Raw genomic sequence first — 19,639 nt, 5'->3', positions numbered from 1 at the left:
CAAGTCGTGTCCAACTCTTTGCGACCCCATGGACTATAGCCCACCAGGCCCCTCTGTCCATGGGATTGTCCAGGCAAGAGTACTGGAGTGGGTTGCCATTTTCTTCTCCAGGGGATCTTCCCGGATTAGTGATCTAACCTGTGTCCCCTGCTTGGCAGGTGTATTCTTTACCACTGAGCCACCTGGGAAGCCCTCTGTGTTATTATTACTTCGTTGCCAGTCAGGAGTCAGAGATTTTGAGAAGCCAGGTAGCCAAGTGGTGCTATTTACATCAGAACTTCCTGTGTGGACTCCTGGAGCCGGTCGGGTGTGCCTACCTGGGTCCTGCATGCACTCCATGAGCAGGATTGGGGAGCAGACCATATCAGCAGTGATTCAGCTGCTACATGAGATGGGCGGCATATTTCAAGAAACACGTGATCTAGCAACTTACTTCCAACTGTAGCTCAGCCTTGTCCACTTCCGCCAATAAGCCCAGTAAAAAACGATCAATGCCATTCTTCCCCAAAAGGGTCCTGAATTTGTGAGAATAAGGAAGGTTTGCAGACCTAAGCTTTAGCATACAACATTTTTTGCAAACCTTCAAGCGGAGACTTGGCTGATGATGAACATCTCGGATGTCAGTGACGTTTATCTTTGATCAGATTTAAGACTCTTCCCTTCAGATGACAAAGGTGATGTTTTCCCTCGTTTTCCTCAGCATGACACACCTCTGAAAAGGGTGACATTTCCAGCATCTCTGGGAGAAAGATGAGGCCGCTATCTGCTGGTGCTGATTCGGATCAGCCCTGGGGCTTCCCCATCCCGCCTTGCCTTGAGCTAGGAGACTGGCTCCCCACGACCTGCTGTAGCCCACTTGTGATCTGGGAAGGAAAACTCTGTGGGTGGCAGCCTCAGGAGATTCCCAGGACAGCTCTGTCCAACAGAACCTTCTACCAAGATGGCTCGGCTGCACTGACAGAATGGCCACTACCCACGTGTGGCTGTTGAGCCTTTGACATGCAGCTAGTCCAACTGAGGGACTCAACTTCATTTCATTTCACTTAATTTGCATCTAAGTAGCAGATTTGGGTTTTGTTGTTGCTGTTTTAATTTTTAGAAAAAGCCATGGACGGAAATCCCTGGTGGTCCAGTGGTTAGGACTCTGGGGAACTAAGATCCCACAGGCTATGCAAATGAATAAATATAAATAAAACAACAACAAAAAGGCATGGCTATTCCCCTCTGCCCCGCAGTCTGACTCGCTTGGCACCTTTGTTCTTGCAGCCTTCTGACAAGGAGATGTTCAGCCGCTCTGTCACCAGCCTGGCCACAGATGCGCCCCCTAGCAGCGAGCAGAACGGAGCACTCACCAACGGAGACAGTAAGTGCTGTCACAATTCCAGCTTTCCAGGCAGGCCTTATTACCTGCGAAAGAACTAGAAATGTAGCTCAGAAAGGTCAGAAAATGTAGCTCAGAACACCACCATGATTACCATCATCATTTCTTTATAACACCGGCTCACTTGCCTGCGTGACCTGGACAGAAGTACCTGGGAATTAATATCTTCCCCAAGGCAGCCCTTCACCAATGAGTGGTACAAGGAGGGGTCCCTTGTCCCTTGGCTGAGATAACTCATAGGCCTGTTGATTGCTCTGTTTTCCAGACTTTTCCTGCAGGATTTGGCTTCAGTCACATATTTGAAGCTGTCTTATTAATGCAGACTTTATTGGCTACATTATCCAGTGTATTTCTTACACCTTTCAATAAACCGTTCACACATGAAAAAAGAAAGTGTAGCTCAAAAAACTAGGAAATGTGTTCTTGCTCTCCTTTTGTATTACTGCCAGTTTTAGCAAAAAAAAAATATCATTTGGATGAAAATTTAGTACCTATGAGTTGGCTGCTGTGTGCCCTCGCTCTAAGATCTCTATGTTTATGAACTTGTGTACGCTAACAACTGTAAGATTACTGTTACCCTATGAGATTACTATTACTAGTATTACTACTGCTCTGTAAGATGGAGATTATTACTGTCCTCAGTTTACAGATGAGGCAACTGAAACATTGCTGCTGCAGCAAATTACCACAAAGTTAGTGTCTGCGAACAGCATAGGTTAATTTACAGCTCTGGGTATCAGAGGCTGAACCGGGTCTCCCTGGGCTAAAATCTGTAAGTATTGTCCAGCCCAATAGCAGCAGGGCAGCATTTCCTCCCCAGGTTCTAGGGGAGAATTTGGTTCCTCGCCTGCTTCAGCTTCTAGAAGCTGCCCGCATTGGTCCAGGCCTTTCTCTCCATCATCAAGCCCCTCTCTGACTCTCCTTCCTGTTTCACTCACAGGTGTTAGCCACTCAGTCATGTCTGACTCTTTGAGACCCCATGGACTGTAGCCCACCAGGCTACTCTGTCCACAGAATTTTCCAGGCAAAAATACTAGAGTGAGTTACCATTTCCTTCTCCAGGGGATCTTCCCCACCCAGGGATCAAACCCATGTCTTCCATATTGCAGGCAGATTCTTTACTGTCTAAGCCACTGAGAAGCCCCTTTTACTTATAAGGACCCTTCTAATTACACTGGGCCCACCTGGATGCCCAGGGTCCTCCCCATCTCAAGGTCAGCAGGTAGGTAGTTTATCCTTGTCCTTAATTCCTCCTTTGCCATGTGACGGAACACATTCACGGAATCTAGGGATTAGGACATGGACACCTAAGGGTGCATTATTCTGCCTGGCACACAGAAGTTACTAATTTGCCTAAGATCTATGGTCTATGCACCAAGGATCTGTAATGTGAACCTTTGGTTTGAGTCCGAGGCACCCCATCTACACGCTCACTGCCTGATGTGAATGCTGACAGAAGTCACAACTACATTTCCATGGTGCAGTTTACAGACTGCTTTCACCTGCGGTAGCAAATCCACTTACCTCCATTTATAGACCAGGAAGCTGTGGGGCAGTCAGGATTGACACTGTGTCTTCAGACGCCAGTGCCGGTTCTGTCTACCAGGACACAAATGTCTAAATCCAGAGGGCGAAAGCTCACCTCCTCCATGACGATTAAGTATTCAGAACACAGTGGGTGGTGGTGATAACTTCGCAGATCAAGAGATCCATTATCAATTTCCCCAGATGTTGTGTCCAATTCTTTGCGACACCAAGGACTGTAGCCCGCCAGGCTCCTCTGTCCATGGAATTCTCCAGGCAAGAATACTGTTGTGGGTGGCCATTCCCTTCTCCAGGGGACCTTCCCAACCCAGGGATTGAACCTGCATCTCCTGCATTGGCAGGCAGATTCTATACTGACTGAGCCACCAGGGAAGCCCAGATTTCCATTAACAGTCACATCATGTACAGTTTGCAACCTCAAGTCAAATAAAAAGCCAGCACCTTGATTTCACTTCACTTGACATTATCCAAGTCACTGTAATAGTTCTATAAGGAAGTGTCTTTCTCCACTTTTAATATTCCTGCTGCTTTAGTTCTTTCAGAAGACAGCACGGTGACCTGCATGCAACATTATGAGGAAGTCCAGACCTCGGCTTCAGATCTACTGGACTCCCAGGACAGCACAGGGAAGCCGAAATGTCATCAAAGTCGAGAGTTGCCCAGAATTCCCCCAGAGAGCTCGGTGGACACGATGCACAATGGGAGAAGTGCAGATGGGGACCAGGCTCTGGGGATGGAAGGACCCTATGAAGTGCTCAAGGACAGTTCCTCGCAAGAAAACATGGTGGAGGACTGCTTGTATGAAACCGTGAACGAAATTAAGGAGGTGACGGCAGCTGCCCAGCCAAGTCGAGGCCACAGCGGTAGGTCGAAGTCTGCTTCCGGTGTGAAAGAGCTTCCGGGGCCGCAGGCCAACAGCAGAACAGACTTTGCCGAGTATGCCTCGGTGGACAGAAACAAAAAGTGTCGACAGAGTGTCAATGCGGAGATTCTTCTTGGAAATTCATGTGATCCAGAAGAGGAGGCCCCGCCTCCTGTCCCCGTGAAACTCCTGGACGAAAATGAAAACCTTCAGAAGGAAGAGAGTCAAGCAGGAGAAGAGGGAGCCGCTGAGGGGACCAGTGAAACCAACAAGGTGGGCTCCTGCAATTTGTTTCAGAGCTTTGGTCCCGATTGGGAATCTACCTAAACCTGGGGCGTTTGTTTGCATGGTATTCTAAGAAATACATGCTGACACCTTCACGTGTATTGAATGGTAACAGCTGTTTTCATGTAAGCTGTGTTTGAATTTTTTTGCCCCTCCAAGTAATAAAATACTGAAAACTCATGCTTACAAAATATTTCTGCCTTGGCATCTTGGATATTTTCCAGTTTTTGCATCATGTCTAACTGAGGCCAAGTATTATTTTCTGCATTTTGAAGGCCAAAAACGAAAAAGATGAGACTTTGCTGCCCATTTAGCCTCTTCTACTTTTCGCCATCCCAAGCAGTGGGGTGATTCCCGCCCCTCCACCCAAGGTCCCAGAAATCAGAGCCCAGGAACAAGCCCACAGGTGCTTCTGGGCATATCTGGCTATGTATAGACTTTAATAGGAGTCACATAAGAGATTTTATTTAACAACAATTTCTAAACAATAACCTGTGACTCTTAATTTTAGATGTTCAACAGAGCTCTAAAATGCAGTAAGAATCCCTGAGCCTTCTCTCTGTGTGTCCCATGAGCTGACATCTGAGCCACAATAGCTTGGAATTCTCATGTCCAGCTATCAGCATTACCTTGGGATTTTCTATTCTCTGCAGAGACAACAGTAGGGTTCTCTTCTCAGGTAGGAAGGCCAAGTAGGGGCTAGTCAGTCGATAGCAGCCTTAGAAAATTTGTGGAGTTCATGATCCAAAGGGGAGCCCTGGCTAAGGTTATATGTGCGTGCTAAGTCGCTTCAGTCGTGTCTGACTCTACGACCCCATAGACTGTAGCCCACTAGGCTCCTCTGTCTGTGGGATTCTCCAGGCAAAGATACTGGAGTGGGTTGCCATGCCCTCCTCTAGGGGATCTTCCCGACCCAGGGATGGAACCTGCATCTCTTCTGTCTCCTGCATTGGCAGGTGGGTTCTTTACCACTAGCGTCACTTGGAAAGCCCTTACTCCAAGGGGTCATTCTGCATAGTGTTCTCTGAATGCATTTCAGCTTTTCATGTTACCCATGAAGTAAGCCGTTGACAACAGCAATGAAGTGTTTATGAACATATTTGTTAAAGGCAAAAATGCACCCCAATTTTTTGCCCTTTGTATAACCAAAGATAATAAAACTAATGTGAAGTTTATGCTGTTTAAAACAGTTAAACCTTTTTTTACTTTCAAGCAGTTGATAGATAAGAGAGTTGATTGTCTAACCACTGCCAAGTAAGCAATTTTCCAGATGTCACATTAGAAACTGGAAATACCCATCTGGGAACCAGATTACCTTTCTGTAGGAATATAGGGATGAATGATCCATCGTTTCCATATAAACCATTCTCATTTTAAGTGATTGGGAGAACTTAAAATGCTTAATATTCATGCTTTCATTTGCAAAAGGATTTTAATGAGCTTTTCCACTGTAAGCTGCAAGATCTAGGTGCTGGGAATGCACTAGTGAACAAGCAGATAAATGAACAAAAATCTCTGCCCCTGTGGCACTTACATTTTAGTTAGAAGATAAAAACATAAATATGTATGTAAGTAAAGTATATTTTTTATATAATACTTATATGTAAAATGAAGTCACTAAGTCGTGTCTGACTCTTTGTGACCCCATAGATTGTAGACCACCAGGCTCCTCTGTCCATGGAATTTTCCAGGCAAGAACTGGAGTGGGTTGCCATTGCCTTCTCCAGGGGCTCTTCCCAACCCAAGAATCGAAACCAGGTCTGCAGCATTGTAGGCAGACTCTACCATCCGAGCGGCCACGGAAGCCCCATATATACATATGTATTATATAGATAACGTCACTGACTCAATGGATATGAGTTTGAGCAAACTCCAAGAGATAATGAAGGACAGGGAAGCCTAGCGTACTGCAGTCCATGGGTTCAAAAAGAGTCAGGCACGACTTAGTGACTGAACAACAAAAGTATATCTTAGAAGGCTTTAAAATATAAAGGAAAAAAATCAGAACAGAATCTGAGGGACTGAGAAAGTTGGGTAGGAGCACAGTTGTAAGGAGAGTGGTCAGGGCATGCCTGGCTTTGTTCAAAGGGGCATTTGAACAAAAAATTAAAAGGAGTTGAGAGAGTGACTTGGTTCATGTTTTAGGGGAAGAGCCAATGAAGTAGAGGAAATGGCCAGTATGAAGGCCCTGAGGCCAGAGCATGCCCAGCCTCTCCAGGGACGAAGAGGGTATAGGTGTGGCTGGAGAGGAGAGAGCAAGGCTAAGAGGAGTTGAAAGAGAGATTAACTGGGGGCCCAACCCTGTATGGCCTTGGCTTATAATCTGAATAAAATGGGGTCGCTTGAAAGCCTTGAGCAGGATGACTTCATCTGGGTTTAAGAAGGATCCCTCTGATGGAGTTGACATTCAGCCGTGAAGAATGAAAGCAAGGAGACCAGTTGGGTAGCCATTCTAATAAGCAAGACAAGAAACACTTGTTGGAACAGGGTAGGAGCAGCAGAAGTAACAGGAGACACTAAACTAGAACCAGGAGATTTGTTGATGGGCCAGATGTGGATGAAAGGATGAGGAAACAGTGATGAATCCAGGGTGTGGCCTGAGCCCCTGGAAGCGTGGGACTGCCATAAACTGAAGTAGAAGGACTGTGGGCCAAGCAAATTTGGGAGTTCGGGGCTGGACATATTGGTTTGAGATAGATATTGGTCATCCAAGAAGCAACATCTGAGAACAGCTGGATGGAGGAGCAGGCTTACAAGGATAGGCCTGGGCTGGGCTTTTACATTTGGAAGTCAGCAGCAGAAATTAGTTTTTTCAAGCTGACATCGGGTGAGATCACTGCATGAGTGTGTGTGAGTGGGGACTTGAAGAGTTCTAAGGACACAGGTCCAGGAAAGAAAGGAGCCAGCAGAAGAGAGGAAAACAGGAGAGAAAAACAGGAAAATCCAGTGTCCTAGAAGCCAAGGAGTGAGTGTTCGGGGAAGAAGGGGTGACCTTGCAGCACACAGCAGGTGAGTCAGGAGAGAGGTCAGGAGAGATCAGTGACACGGTGGACATCAGTGTCCTCCTCGAGAGCAGTTTCTTTGGAATCTAGGAGGCAGAAACTGAACTGAAATGGGTTTGGAGAGATAATAGGAAGAGAAAAATTGAGTGTTGTTTTTTTTTTAGACAACTCTTTTAAGAGGTTTTGCTATAATGGAATTAGTAACAGAACTAGAAGGGTGTGTTGGTTTGGTTTGGGTTTTAGAATAGATAAATAGCCTGTTTTTATGTGGATGGGGATGACTCCATAGAGGGGAAAGTTGATGTAGACAGAATGGAGTGTTGCTGGTGCTTATATCCACGAGTGGGTGCAAGGGGTCAGGGTCTCCTGCACAGGAGGAAGGGATCGCCTTAAAGTGGAGCCTGGAAAGTTCACTTGTGGCAACGGACAGGAAGGAAGACGTGTGAATGCAGAGACTGGAGGTGTGATGGGAGAGGTAGAAGTTTATAGACATTTCTTTTGATTCCTTCAGTTTTCTCAAGGTCCTCAGCTAGGGATGAGGTGTTGGGGGTTCGGGGAGAGAGGAGAAGATGTGAAGAAGGCAGCTAGGAAAGCAGGGGCCAGCGGGTAGTAGCAGGTGTAGGAAGATTCAGAGCAGCTTTAAGGACTCATCTGAGGGGTGAGTTCTCCAGTGACCAGGAAGGGAGTGGAGTTCTTAAAGTATGACAGTGATGGCCGACCATGGAGCTTGAGTTTGATAGGGTAGGAAGGAAGGCGGAGGAGAAGTGAGACGTGCAAAAAAGTGGTTGGGGGCCCCACAGTTTTGCAGGCTTGTTAAACTGGGTTATGGGAGGAGTAGGCGTAAACAGTGAGTGCTGGTCTGAAGGGGCCTGCAGGGAGATGGGATAGTGGGGCTGCTGTGGTTTAGGCTAAGAGGGGTCTGAGGTGCATACTGAGCAGGGAGGTGGGGCAAGGATGCACGGTCGGTGCAGGGAGGTCAAGGAGTAGGTGCAGGTTTGGAAGGATACAGGTCGGTTGAAATCAGCAAGAATTCAGGCAGGAGAGGTGTTAGAGATTCAGTGAATCCAGAGCCAGAATCATCAAGAATCATCAAGAATCATCAAGAAATGAGGCCAGAAAATGTGAGTTGATTTCTCCACTAGTTGTGAAAAGTTTCCAGATGACCTAAGAATCTTCCTGATAACTCATGCAAACTAGAAATAAAAAGTTTAGGGATTTGACAAACACCATAGTATTTTTTTCAGTCAATTTTTCAATCTTTCATTAATGATCAATCCTTCAGTGATAATTAGGAATTGAAACAGTAATCATAATCATTTGGTTTTTCTGTACCTACAGATTCAAATTAAAAAATTAGAAGAAATTTATCTAATGTAATACTGCTGGGTATGTAAAATCATACTTATGTGTTTATTCCTGAGGTCCTTTATATAATTTCTTTGTAGAAAATAGTTTCTTGTCTAAGAATCGTTTGAAAACATTTTTGTATATAGTTGCATCAAAGCATATGCCCAAAAAAAGGTTAAATTATTGACTTTAAACTCTCTTCTCTTGATTTATTTCGTTCTAACAGAGACTTAGTTCATTGTCATACAAGTCCCGGGAAGAAGACCCAACTCTCACAGAAGAAGAGGTGAGTTTTGTTACTTTTAAATAATCCAGAAGCTCTTGTAATAGAGAATAGCACTTCCTTCCTTAAGTAGACGCTCTGTCCTGTTACCCTTCATCTGAGAAAGCTGAAGTAGGCTCTTAAGCCTATGGTTGGAAATGAGAGTTGGCTATGTTGGCTTTATCATGGTTCAGAGAAAGTAACTGGGAGATGGGAAGACAAGGAAGAGGATAAGTTGAACAAGGAAGCTCAATAGGGAAGAAGGAGAAGACAAAAATAGAAAGGGGAGGGGAGGAAAGAGGAATGAGAAGAGAGAAATGTAAGTGTGTGAGCTTTAATCAGGGAGGAGGTTCCCATTAAAAGGAAGTTAATAGTGGGTTGGAATATGCAGAGAATTGGAACAGGTGGATATAGAGAATTTGCTCCTGGCTGGGAGACAGAGGAAGAAGGGCTTAGGCTTCTGGGAGACAGAGCAGGAAACTTCAAAAACACTTCCAGACTGGAAGTAGGGTTAGACATGGCCACCAATGAGAAACAGTGATATATCCTCCCAAGCACCGGGGCTAAAGAGTCATGGATTAAACTTTCAGTGAAGCATTAAAATTGTAAAAGCCAGTATTTATGGGATTTTGTCAAGCTAGATTCAGAGCCGAACACCTTAATTTGTCAAGCTACATAAAGCCTCTTCCTGGCATGCCTAGCTTAGTAAATTGTGTACGTGTACAAAAGCAATGTGGGCTTTCCAGGTGGCGCTAGTGGTAAAGAACCCACCTGCCAATGCAGGAGGCATAAGAGACACAAGTTCAGTCCCTGGGTCATGAAGATCCCTGGAGGAGGGCATGACAACCCGCTCCACTATTCTTGCCTGGAGAATCCCATGGACAGAGGAGCCTGGTGGCTACAGTCCATGGGCTCACACAGAGTCAGACACGACTGAGGTGGCTTGGCACACACACACATGCAAAAGCAACACACACGTGTGACGTTGCCCAGCCCCCACCACGTTCCCTCTCCAGGGAGTGGAACTGCCATCTGTCCACCTGGTTGCAGAAGCCAAAACTCTGGGGCCCTCCTGAACACCGCATTTTCCTCACTGTCTTCAGATTCAGCCAGTAATCAGGCCCTTCAATTCCACCTCAGAAGCTAACTTTCACGTTCCCCCACCCCTGTCCATATCCACTGGGCCCGCCCCTCACAAGACTAATGCAGGGCCCTCCTACCAGGGCCCGAAGTGGCTCCTGTGCCTCCTCCGGCATTTTTCACTGTCCTGGAGACATCCCATTGGGCTAAGAAAATACTTTAATTCCCTGGCAGTCCAGTTTTTAGGACTCAGTGCTTTCACTGCTGAGGCCATGGGTTCAGTCCCTGGTTAAGGAATTAAGATTCTACAAGCCAGGCTGAAAAAAAATATATAAGAGATCTGGAAACTAATTCTTTAAAATAAATTGAGACTATGTGAAATTTTTAATTACTTTTCCTCTTATCTTACATTTGTTTGTGGTTTTTGAATAGGACACTGTTATACTGATGAATGTTGAACATAGAATAAAGAACTGTGACTCCCATGTATTCATTCTAGGAAGATGATTTAGGAAAAATAAATATGGAGATCATTTATTTTTATATTCATGTGATATAATGTTAGTCCAGACTGAAACTGAGACCTGAATTTTAAGTACTATTATCCTAATTTAACAGAATGATGGGGGAAGGGTTGAATATAAAAAGAAGAGAAATGAGGGAAAGAGGGTAATTTATGAGAACATAATAACAATTTACAGACTGAATAATAATGATGAAAGATGTTAAAGAGAAAAATTGCAAAGCTAAATAGTAAGAGGGCTTGAAGAGAAACCTTTTATTTATACAAAATAAAAATAATAGTCGTAGGAGACATATATTCAAAAAGAATATTAGAAGACTTGAGAAATGTTAATAAGATTTCAAATTTACAGTGACACCCTCCTGCACATTTGGTTCATGCCCAGGGAAAATATTAAGTTGCAAGTTAATGAAAGAGCCTGTAATTTAAAAAAGAAAAGACTGTAAAAGCCAAGAAGGCCCAAGTACTTACCAGGAGTGGAGGCCATTGTGACAGAAGCATGGGCAAGAAAGGAGGAAGAGAAACAGAAGTGGTGCTAAGGGCCCAGCTCTCGCTGTCACTCTCACAGATAAAGTTGTGTTTGTCCTCCTGATGTTACCGCTGAAGCTGAGGACACCGGCTACCTTCATTACTATCCATGCACGTGTGTTTAGTGGCTCAGTCGTGTCCAGCTCTTTGCAACCCACGAACTGTAGCCTGCCAGCCTCCTCTGTCCATGGGATTCTCCAGGCAAGCATAATGGAGTGGGTTGCCATTTCCTCCTCCTCCAGGGGGTCTTCCCAACCCAGGGATCAAACCCCGGTCTCCTGCACTGCAGGCAGATTCTTTACCTTCTGAGCCACCGGGGAAGCCCCTATCATGCATGACTCACCCCTTTATAATCTGTCCACGTTTTTGGCTCGGACCACCTTTTAAGTAAAAAGTTTCATGTGTTGGCAACTTGCTACACAAAGCAGAGGCCTTGTGTTTTACTCTTCTGAAATGGAAAGCTACTCTAATTCCTCATTTTGAAAGGAATTTTTTAGTTAAAACCTCTCAGGTGAGAATGTTAATTTAATATGCATGAAAATGGTTAAATCAACAGGGCAGGAGTTTCACAAAGATTATTTCTCTGACTCAAACCCTTTGGATTGTCAAAGCCTGGCAAATGCCAGCCACCAGCCTGTAGGGAAAGTTCTCATGCAAATGACAGTTAGCGTGCGGCAGGCGTGTCTTAAGAAGTTTTGGAGGCCAGCTGGAAGCTTTCTGCCCAGCATGTGGATATGTGAGAGTAGGACATCTCTCTCTGCACTTGCAAAGCCAAGCATCTGTCAGGAAGTATGTTCCCTTATTTCCTGGGTGTTTTAATACATCAATTGCTGTGCAAAGATAACTGCAGGTAATGAAGGATATTTTTACTTATTTCCAACCATGATTTCTAACAATAAAACAATACCCTCCCTCCCAAATCTCCTAATCAGTCCATTTTTGTATCAAAGAAAATGAAACCTCTCCTGATATTTGTGGCTTTGTTGTTGATGTTCAGTCGCTCAGTCATGTCTGACTCTTTGCAACCCTACGGACTGCAGCACGCCAGGCTTCCCTGTCCTTTGTCCCCTGGAGTTTGCTCAAACTCATGTCCATCGAGTTGGTGATGCCATCCAACCATATCATCCTCTGTCATCCCCTTCTCCTGCCTTCTGTATTTGTGGCTAGAGGAGATGTATTGGTGAGACTGAGTGGGTTTGCTTGGAAAACAGCCTGTTCTTCCCAAAGGAAAGAGTGTCCCATAAGTTTTTGTCTTTGTTGCATGAGAGGTGCAGTGTTGTCTGACTCTCCACGACCCCATGGACTGTAGTCCACCAGACTCCTCTGTCCATGGGATTTCCCAGGCAAGAATGCTGGAATGGGTAGCCATTTCCTTCTCCAGGGAATCTTCCTGACCCAGGGTTTGAACCCATGTCTCCTGCATCTCCTGCACTGGCAGGCAAAGTCTTCACTACTGAGCCACCTGGGCAGCCCATCCCCTATGTTGATTGTCTCCCAATATCATTTCTGAGTTGATTTCATATAAGAATGAATTTTCCCACTGAAGAAAACTTAGCCCCATCTCTGAATGTCTATTTAACCAATAGTATGCAATGAAGTATTAATTTAAAAAATAGTAGAGGGGGGGGATGGTAAGGAAGATGGGAGGGAGGTTCAAGAGGAAGAGGTATACCTATGGCTGATTCATGTTGATATTTGGCAGAAAACAACGAAATTCTGTAAAGCAATTGTCCTTCGATAAAATTAATAGATAAAATCAGAAAAAAAAAAAATAGTGGAAAGTGATCCTCTGACAGATATATGTATACTGCCAACCAGCATCCAGAAGCTATTGTTGAGACCTTTGTGATGCGGGAGGAGTGGATTATACAGTCTGGTGCAGTGCTTCTCCCACTTAGTGGGCATGAGAGTCAGCCCACCCCCAGAATTTGTGACTCAGTGGTTCTGGGGTGGTGCCCCAGAGTTTGCCTTTCCAAAAAATGTCCAGATCCTGCTACTGCTGACTTGAAGCCCACCCTTTTGAGTATCACCAGGATGATATGTTTTCTACCCTTTTTTGTAAAGCAGTCAAAACTTTCCTCAGGTGAAATATCATTGTGATAAAGAAATCAAATAAAACCCGATGTTGTGGTCAGGTCCTGGGGGTCTTGAGCTGCCCACTCTACCTCCTTGCCTCAAACCCTTGGCAGAATTAGAGAGAACCTGGATTTCATAGAATTAGGCTACTTACAAAGTTATAGACAACACATATAATTGTTCTGCTGCGTACTCCAGGATTAGCATAGGTTGTGAAGAATCGGCTTCTGGGTATATATCCAAAAGAAATGAAAACACTGTCTACAAGAGATATCTGTACTCCTCTGTTTATTGCAGCATTATTCACAATAGCCAAGTCATGAAAACAACTTAACTGTCCAACAACAGATGAATGGATAAAGAAAATGTGATTACACACACACACACATGCATGTACACATAATGGAATATTATTCATCCATAAAAAAGAAAATCTTGCCATTTGCAACAGCATAGATGGATCTTGAGGGCATTGTGCCAAGTGAAATGAGTCAGATAGAGAAAGACAGATACTGTGTATTCTCATATAGATGTGAAATCTAGAAAAGCCAAACAGAAATAGAGTAGAATGGTGGTTGCCTCAGGCTGGGGACTGGGGGAAATGGGGAGATGTTGGTCAAAGGGTCAAACTTCCATCTATAATAAGTTCTGGGAATATAGTACATCATGGTGGCTAGAACTAACAGTACTGTGTTGTATACTTGAAACTTAGAGCTTAAATGTTATCACCACACACCAAGAATATGGTAATCACAGTAAAGAAGTTGTTAACTAACTTTATTGTGGTAATCATTTCACAATATGTGTATCAAACCATCATGCTGCACTCCTTAAACTTACATGTGTTGTGTGTCAATTATGTCTCTGTAAAGTTTGGGAATCCGAAAAAAATTCTTAAAGGGACCCACACCCCCATAGTCCCAAGAATCTAGCTTGTCACTAAAAGGGGGAGGGAGGAATCAAGCTTGGAGCTTATTTATTCACTTCTCCCCTTGTTTTCTAGATCTCGGCCATGTATTCATCAGTGCATAAAAAAGGACAGCCAGGGAACAAATCAGGACAGTCACTTAGAGTACCGGAGGCCTCCTACACCTCCATGCCGGGAGCCGCTCCGAGGTCCCCCTCTTCCTGCAACGATCTCTATGCCACTGTTAAAGACTTTGAGAAGATGCCGCATAGTGTCAGCACACTTCCAGCAGCAGGCAAGCCCAGTGAGGAGCCTGAGCCAGATTATGAAGCAATACAGACTCTAAACAGAGAGGAAGAGAAGTCTGCCCCAGAGACCAACAGTCACCATGGCCTTTGCCCAAAAGAGAATGACTACGAGAGTATCGGGGACTTGCAGCAATGCCGAGACGTCACCAGGCTCTAGCAGCCTGGAAAGGACCCAGCTAGCAAAGGACCAGCCGGCAAAGCCAGTGCTGCTGCAGAAGACAAGAAGCGATGTCAGCCACACTTCATATGCTGCTTTAGGAAAGGGAAGACGATTGGAGATGCCAGAACTGCTTCTCAGTTTGGGGAGAAATGCGGTAGGCACCCTGCTGCCAGGGCACTGGCATACCCAAGCACACCTGCGTCATGCACCCGCTCCCTCTGGAAGGATCCCGGCTGTCAGTGATCTCACCCTCTTCGTGAAGAAAGCCACGCAGTAAGGAAGAATGACACTTGTCAAAAACCACAGCTCACCTGCCTGAAACACTGCCATTCACAGGAGCCTGGTTTCTCTCCCTCTCTCCTTTTCACTGTCTGCTACTGATAGTAAAATGAATGGCATTTCTCTCTGAAATCTTCCGATTTATAATGGTTCGTTCCAAGGATTTTCTCCCACCAGGCTGGGCCTTTGCCTTCAAGTGGGTGTTTTCCGTTGCTAAGAAATTGTGGTTGCTATTTCCGGTCTCCTCCCCAGCCCATTCAAAGAGCTGCACCTGGGAACCCGAGCCCCCAACCAGTGGAGAGCACTGGGGACACCCCTGGAGTTTCCTAGCTCTTCATTCCTTCTGATTTGGGCACTCCATGTCAGCAGCCTCTTCCAAAGTACTTGAAGTCATTGTTAGATGCTTTATTTTATTTTTATAGTCAATATGGTTTTTTCCCCCCCAGTGTTTGAAACTCTTCAGAGTCTTTTTCAGTATTTTCAAAGAATATCATGGTACTTCTATACTTGTTTTAGTCCAGCTCATTCTTCCAAAACAGAGAGCCTTAATCTCAATGTTAGGACACAGACCACGTGTTTGGGTGGCAGCCACTGCATCCATCTCTTCCCAAGGGCTGTGGACTTGAATGTGTATTTCTGATGACCTCTGCTGCCACACTGACGTGCAGGAGTTCATACATGAACTGCTCCCCTAAGGTAGTCTATTTGAGATGAAAATATAAACATTTATTTTTGTTATATAAATTTATAAGGTATTTTATGTTTAATGCCTAATTTCTAGGAAGTGCCAGATAAAATATATATTAACTATTTTGATTTGATGTACAATGATTTATATTCTCATTTTGAAAAGACACCATGAAGCACATAAGCTGTACCAGTAGTTGTTATCTTTTTTCTAACCAAGTGTTTAAAACATGGAAGGTTTTTAAAGACATCACTTTTCAAATGGTACTTGGAGCTCTTGGTCAAAAATCAGCTGACTCATTGGAGAAATAAGTGGAATAAACATAACTGATCATTTTCAATGTTTTGTGGTGGGCAATAGTGAAATATTTGAAATGGTAAAAATGGAAAGAGGAACAAGATATGACCAGGGATGACTGACGATTAACCTTATGAAAGTATTATGATTCCATTAAGGTTTAGCTACGTTTTTAAGAAAAAGGTGATGAATTCTGTAGCCTGGTGCTTGCACATGTAAATTGCCTGTTGGGATTTTTTTTTCCCCTTCATTCAGTGGCTGAAATAACTCAGATTGAGAGCTCAGCCTGGTTTGAATTTAATCATCTCTTTAGATTTTATAAGGCCGACATTGGGAAACCTGTTCATTTTTCATTCTAAAAGGAACCTGGTTGAAGTGCTATTATGTAGTGTGGGCTACAGAAAAGAAGCTTTTCCTACACTCTAAAGAAAAAAAAAAAAGGCAATTATTCTGTACCACTGTGACATCTGCGATTTTTCAGATTGAATAATCTTACTGTTTTCACTCATTAGGACAAAGAATGCAGTTGGGAGGATGAAGCATCTTGAAAATTGTAGGGACCAGCTCCCGGGCATGTTTTTTTCCATTCCTTGCATTCATGGCTTGATTTTGTGACTGCTCTGTAATACGTTTCTGCAATTGTAAAGTAGCTCAGTTGGAGTAAATAGTTTGCTTGTTATTTTCCAATCAGCCTGGTCTCTCCTGTGAAGACTTTATGTGCATAAAAGCACAATCATCATTGATCAAAAGATCATGGCAGAATAACCTTGGATCAGGGAGAAGTTTATCAGAAAGGTGCAAGGCCCATACTCTCTGAATTCATCTCCTTTGTAAGCACTGGTTTCCCCGGTGATTCTCACTGCTTATTATGAATGAGTCTGACCCAACAACCTCAGTATCATGGGGTTGCTTTGGCACCTGTTGACAGCCACCTCACACTGTTCACCGAGCCTTGTGCATGCTGCAGTCTCATCCTTTATGAGCACCTGACTGCTCAAAAGTTGCAGTTCATAATGTCTCACTTATGACCAAGGAAGCGGGTATGATCTCTAAAGAGTAAAGCTGTTTCTAGATAGGGAAGCCCTTTATAAATAGTCATATCTTGAAATTTCATTATTGGAATTCCCCCAGAAGTTTCAAAATAAGGGCTATGCCTTACGGCCGTAAAGTGTGCAGTGAAATCTCTCTCTCGATTGGAGAACCTGTGCTAAGAATAAGTTGTGATATAAAGTATTAAAAGGGAACTGTAAGGGCCTCCAAAACACATCCTGAAAGAGTAAGTAATAGCACAATCTATGAGGACTAGGGCCTGAGAAAAGCAGAGTAAGCTTTGGGAGATGGCTCTGCTCTTCAGAACATTAGGTACCTTACTAAAGTATTTTATTGATGTAACATCACTGTTTTAACCCTTTAGTACAGTATTTCATAAATTTCATCACTTTTTAAAAATTTTATTTGTTGAAACTTTGTGCTAGAATCTTTAGGTTGGAAGCCTATGGTTTCTTTAAAAAGTTTTCATCTTAAAAGCTACGTAGTTTAAGTGTATGAAAAGTAATTATCAAGAAAGAAAGAGTTTACTGTATCTTTAAAATTCAATTTGACATCCATATTATGTATGCATTGAACTATAATAACCTAGGTTATTATAATCTTGCCTAGGATCTTTGCTTTTATTCATGTATTTTGAAAGTTTCAAAGAGTTTATTTTACTGATTCTCAGATATTGTCTGTCAGCAGGGAAGTGTAACCTGCTTTATGTGAAATGTTTGAGGAGATTTTAAATTCTAGGAGGAAGTAATTTTTGTGCATATCTTTGCCACATTTTTTTTTTCCTGCCCTTCAGTAAATTATATCATTAGGATTATTAAAGCTTTTGAAAGTACCACTCTCCTTTGTGGGAAAAAGGCTAATTACTGATTTGTCTGCCCTTAAAATCTAAGAGTTGATTCTAATTGAGTGCTAGATTAGGTAGTTAGCAAAAAGAACTGAAATTTAACCTCAGCATGTTACTAGATCTAGCTCTCATATTTGATTTTCATTTTTCAAATTAGAGCATTTACTTACTTTTACCAGTAACTATATATATAGGGCTTCCCTGGTGGCTTAGACTGTAAAGAATCTGCCTGCCATGCGGGAGACCCAGGTTTGATCCCTGGGTTGGGAAGATCCCCTGGAGAAGGAAATGGCAACCCTCTCCAGTAATCTTACCTAGAGAATGCCTGGACAGAGGAGCCTGGCAGGCTATATACATACACGCACATGTGTATATATTTAAAGTCACTCTGGTGCTTAATTAATTAGGATACATCCCGTCATGTATTTTGAATGTGTATCCTACTAGTGTGATGATTATTGTCATAAAAGCAGAACAGAAGAAACAGTTGTCCAGTCATTTTCTTTTTTTCCCAATCATTTTCATTTGACAGTTACCAGAAAACCTTCTTAACTGGCCCTCAGTGAATTTCTCTAGTTAATGAATTCAAATTTTAAACTATGTCCATCATTCTCTTAGCTGAAAAACAGTGGTGTGTTTAAATAGTTTTATTCATGCAGCTCCCTAAATATTCAACCGGACAGAAGGAAATGAAAGTAGGTGTCCTTCTCAGACAGGTATTTGAGGAGAGATTTGGCCGAAAGCAGCAAGGGCCGTGTGAGCCAGGATAGTGACGCCCCCACACACAACCAGACGGCAGAAGCAGGGGCTATTATCACCTGAAGGCACTTCCTTCACTGTCTCCAGAAACAGGGAGGTTTTAGCACAGAATGAACAGCAGTGGAGGAGGATCCTGTGCTGCTCTGAGATGGTGCCATATTATGGCTAGAATCTCAGAGCCTCAGTTCAAGACTGATGTAGGACTTTGTAAACGAGTAAATGCTCCTGGTAATAGTTGCTGTGAGTCTGTGTGGTCTAGTGATGTCATTCTGAAAGTGTTGATTTCTGGTACCAACCAGCTTAGCTTTGGTTGCTGGAAGCACAGTAGGTACTGATGGTTATTTCCTGGAAATCTTGACAGGCTTATTGTACTGTGTAATGGGGAAAAGTTAAAGTGTAATGTTTGGTGTTAATAAGTGACTGATGTGAAAATAGGAACATGTGTCTAAAATATCAAATATGGCTTTATTTGCAGTGAAGTCTAAATTCTTTGTCCTGTAGTTGTATTTTCTTGCTCTGTGTTGTAGCTTTTCTTAAATATATTATTTCTGACAGTATCACTAGATGAGTTTTACACACTTAGAATGTGTTTGACTTTAAGAGAGCAATCCAGAAACTGTGTGAGAGTCTTCATCTGGAATTGCCAAAGTAAATTAAATAAAATCATGGTCTAGAAGAGAACAAACATTCATAAATGGTGTTTTACCCCTACTGCTCATTTTAAAGCTGTATTTACATGCAGTCTCCAATGCTTATAAATATTTCATTGTTTTTCTAGGTTCTTCTTTTATTTAACTAGGAAATTGTAGTTCAGATTTTTCTTAATGCCAGATGACACAAGAGATACATTTTTTGCTTTAAAAAAGACGATTTTTTTTTTAAAGCATTATTTTGGTAATCATTTATCTTAATGCAGTTAGATTGAACTCCTCTTTGCTCACCACTTCCATATTGTGGGTGTTTTTTAAAAATGTGGCTCAGATGGTAAAGAATCTGCCTACAATGTAGGAGACCCAGGTTCGATCCCTGGGTTGGAAAGACCCCCTGGAGAAGTACATGGCTACCCACTCCAGTGTTCTCGCCTGGAGAATCCCATGAACAGAGAAGCCTGGTGGGCTACAGTCCATGGGGTCACAAAGAGTTAGACACAGCTGAGGGACTAACACTTTCACTTTCACTTTTAAAAATGTATCATGCTCTATCTCGGCTCACTTCCTGTTACGTATTATAAAGGTTGGTAATTGTCATTCCTCAGACCTCTGTATGTTAAATTGGCAACCGTAAATTGTTTTAATGTTGTTACCATTTAAATTTTGCACTGTATTAACATGCCTCATGTTTTCAGGGGACGTTTGAAATATCACTAAACAATAGGAATTTGCATTTCACTGTGCATTCATTTTTTTTCCCCTCATAAAAATGGTTTCCAAAAAAAGTAACATATTGTCTGTTAGAT

At 43.1% G+C, this 19,639-nt stretch overlaps 1 protein-coding gene across 2 annotated transcripts in view; it reads left to right on the top strand.

The window, feature by feature from the left end:
* The window catches only part of PAG1 (phosphoprotein membrane anchor with glycosphingolipid microdomains 1), a 155,813-nt gene extending 137,073 nt beyond the window's left edge, over nucleotides 1–18,740 (top strand). For both annotated transcript variants that reach the window (XM_027561254.1, XM_027561255.1), the window contains 4 exons: nucleotides 1,267–1,363; nucleotides 3,460–4,061; nucleotides 8,649–8,708; nucleotides 13,895–18,740. In XM_027561254.1, coding sequence (XP_027417055.1) covers nucleotides 1,267–1,363; nucleotides 3,460–4,061; nucleotides 8,649–8,708; nucleotides 13,895–14,263 — 1,128 coding nt within the window. In that variant the 3' untranslated portion in view covers nucleotides 14,264–18,740. The remainder of the gene's footprint in view (nucleotides 1–1,266; nucleotides 1,364–3,459; nucleotides 4,062–8,648; nucleotides 8,709–13,894) is intronic.
* The last annotated feature ends 899 nt before the right edge of the window (nucleotides 18,741–19,639 follow it).

Source organism: Bos indicus x Bos taurus, chromosome 14 (genome assembly GCF_003369695.1).
Source record: "Bos indicus x Bos taurus breed Angus x Brahman F1 hybrid chromosome 14, Bos_hybrid_MaternalHap_v2.0, whole genome shotgun sequence".
In the NCBI taxonomy this organism is placed as follows: domain Eukaryota; kingdom Metazoa; phylum Chordata; class Mammalia; order Artiodactyla; family Bovidae; genus Bos; species Bos indicus x Bos taurus.
This window is presented reverse-complemented; position numbering and strand designations above follow the sequence as displayed.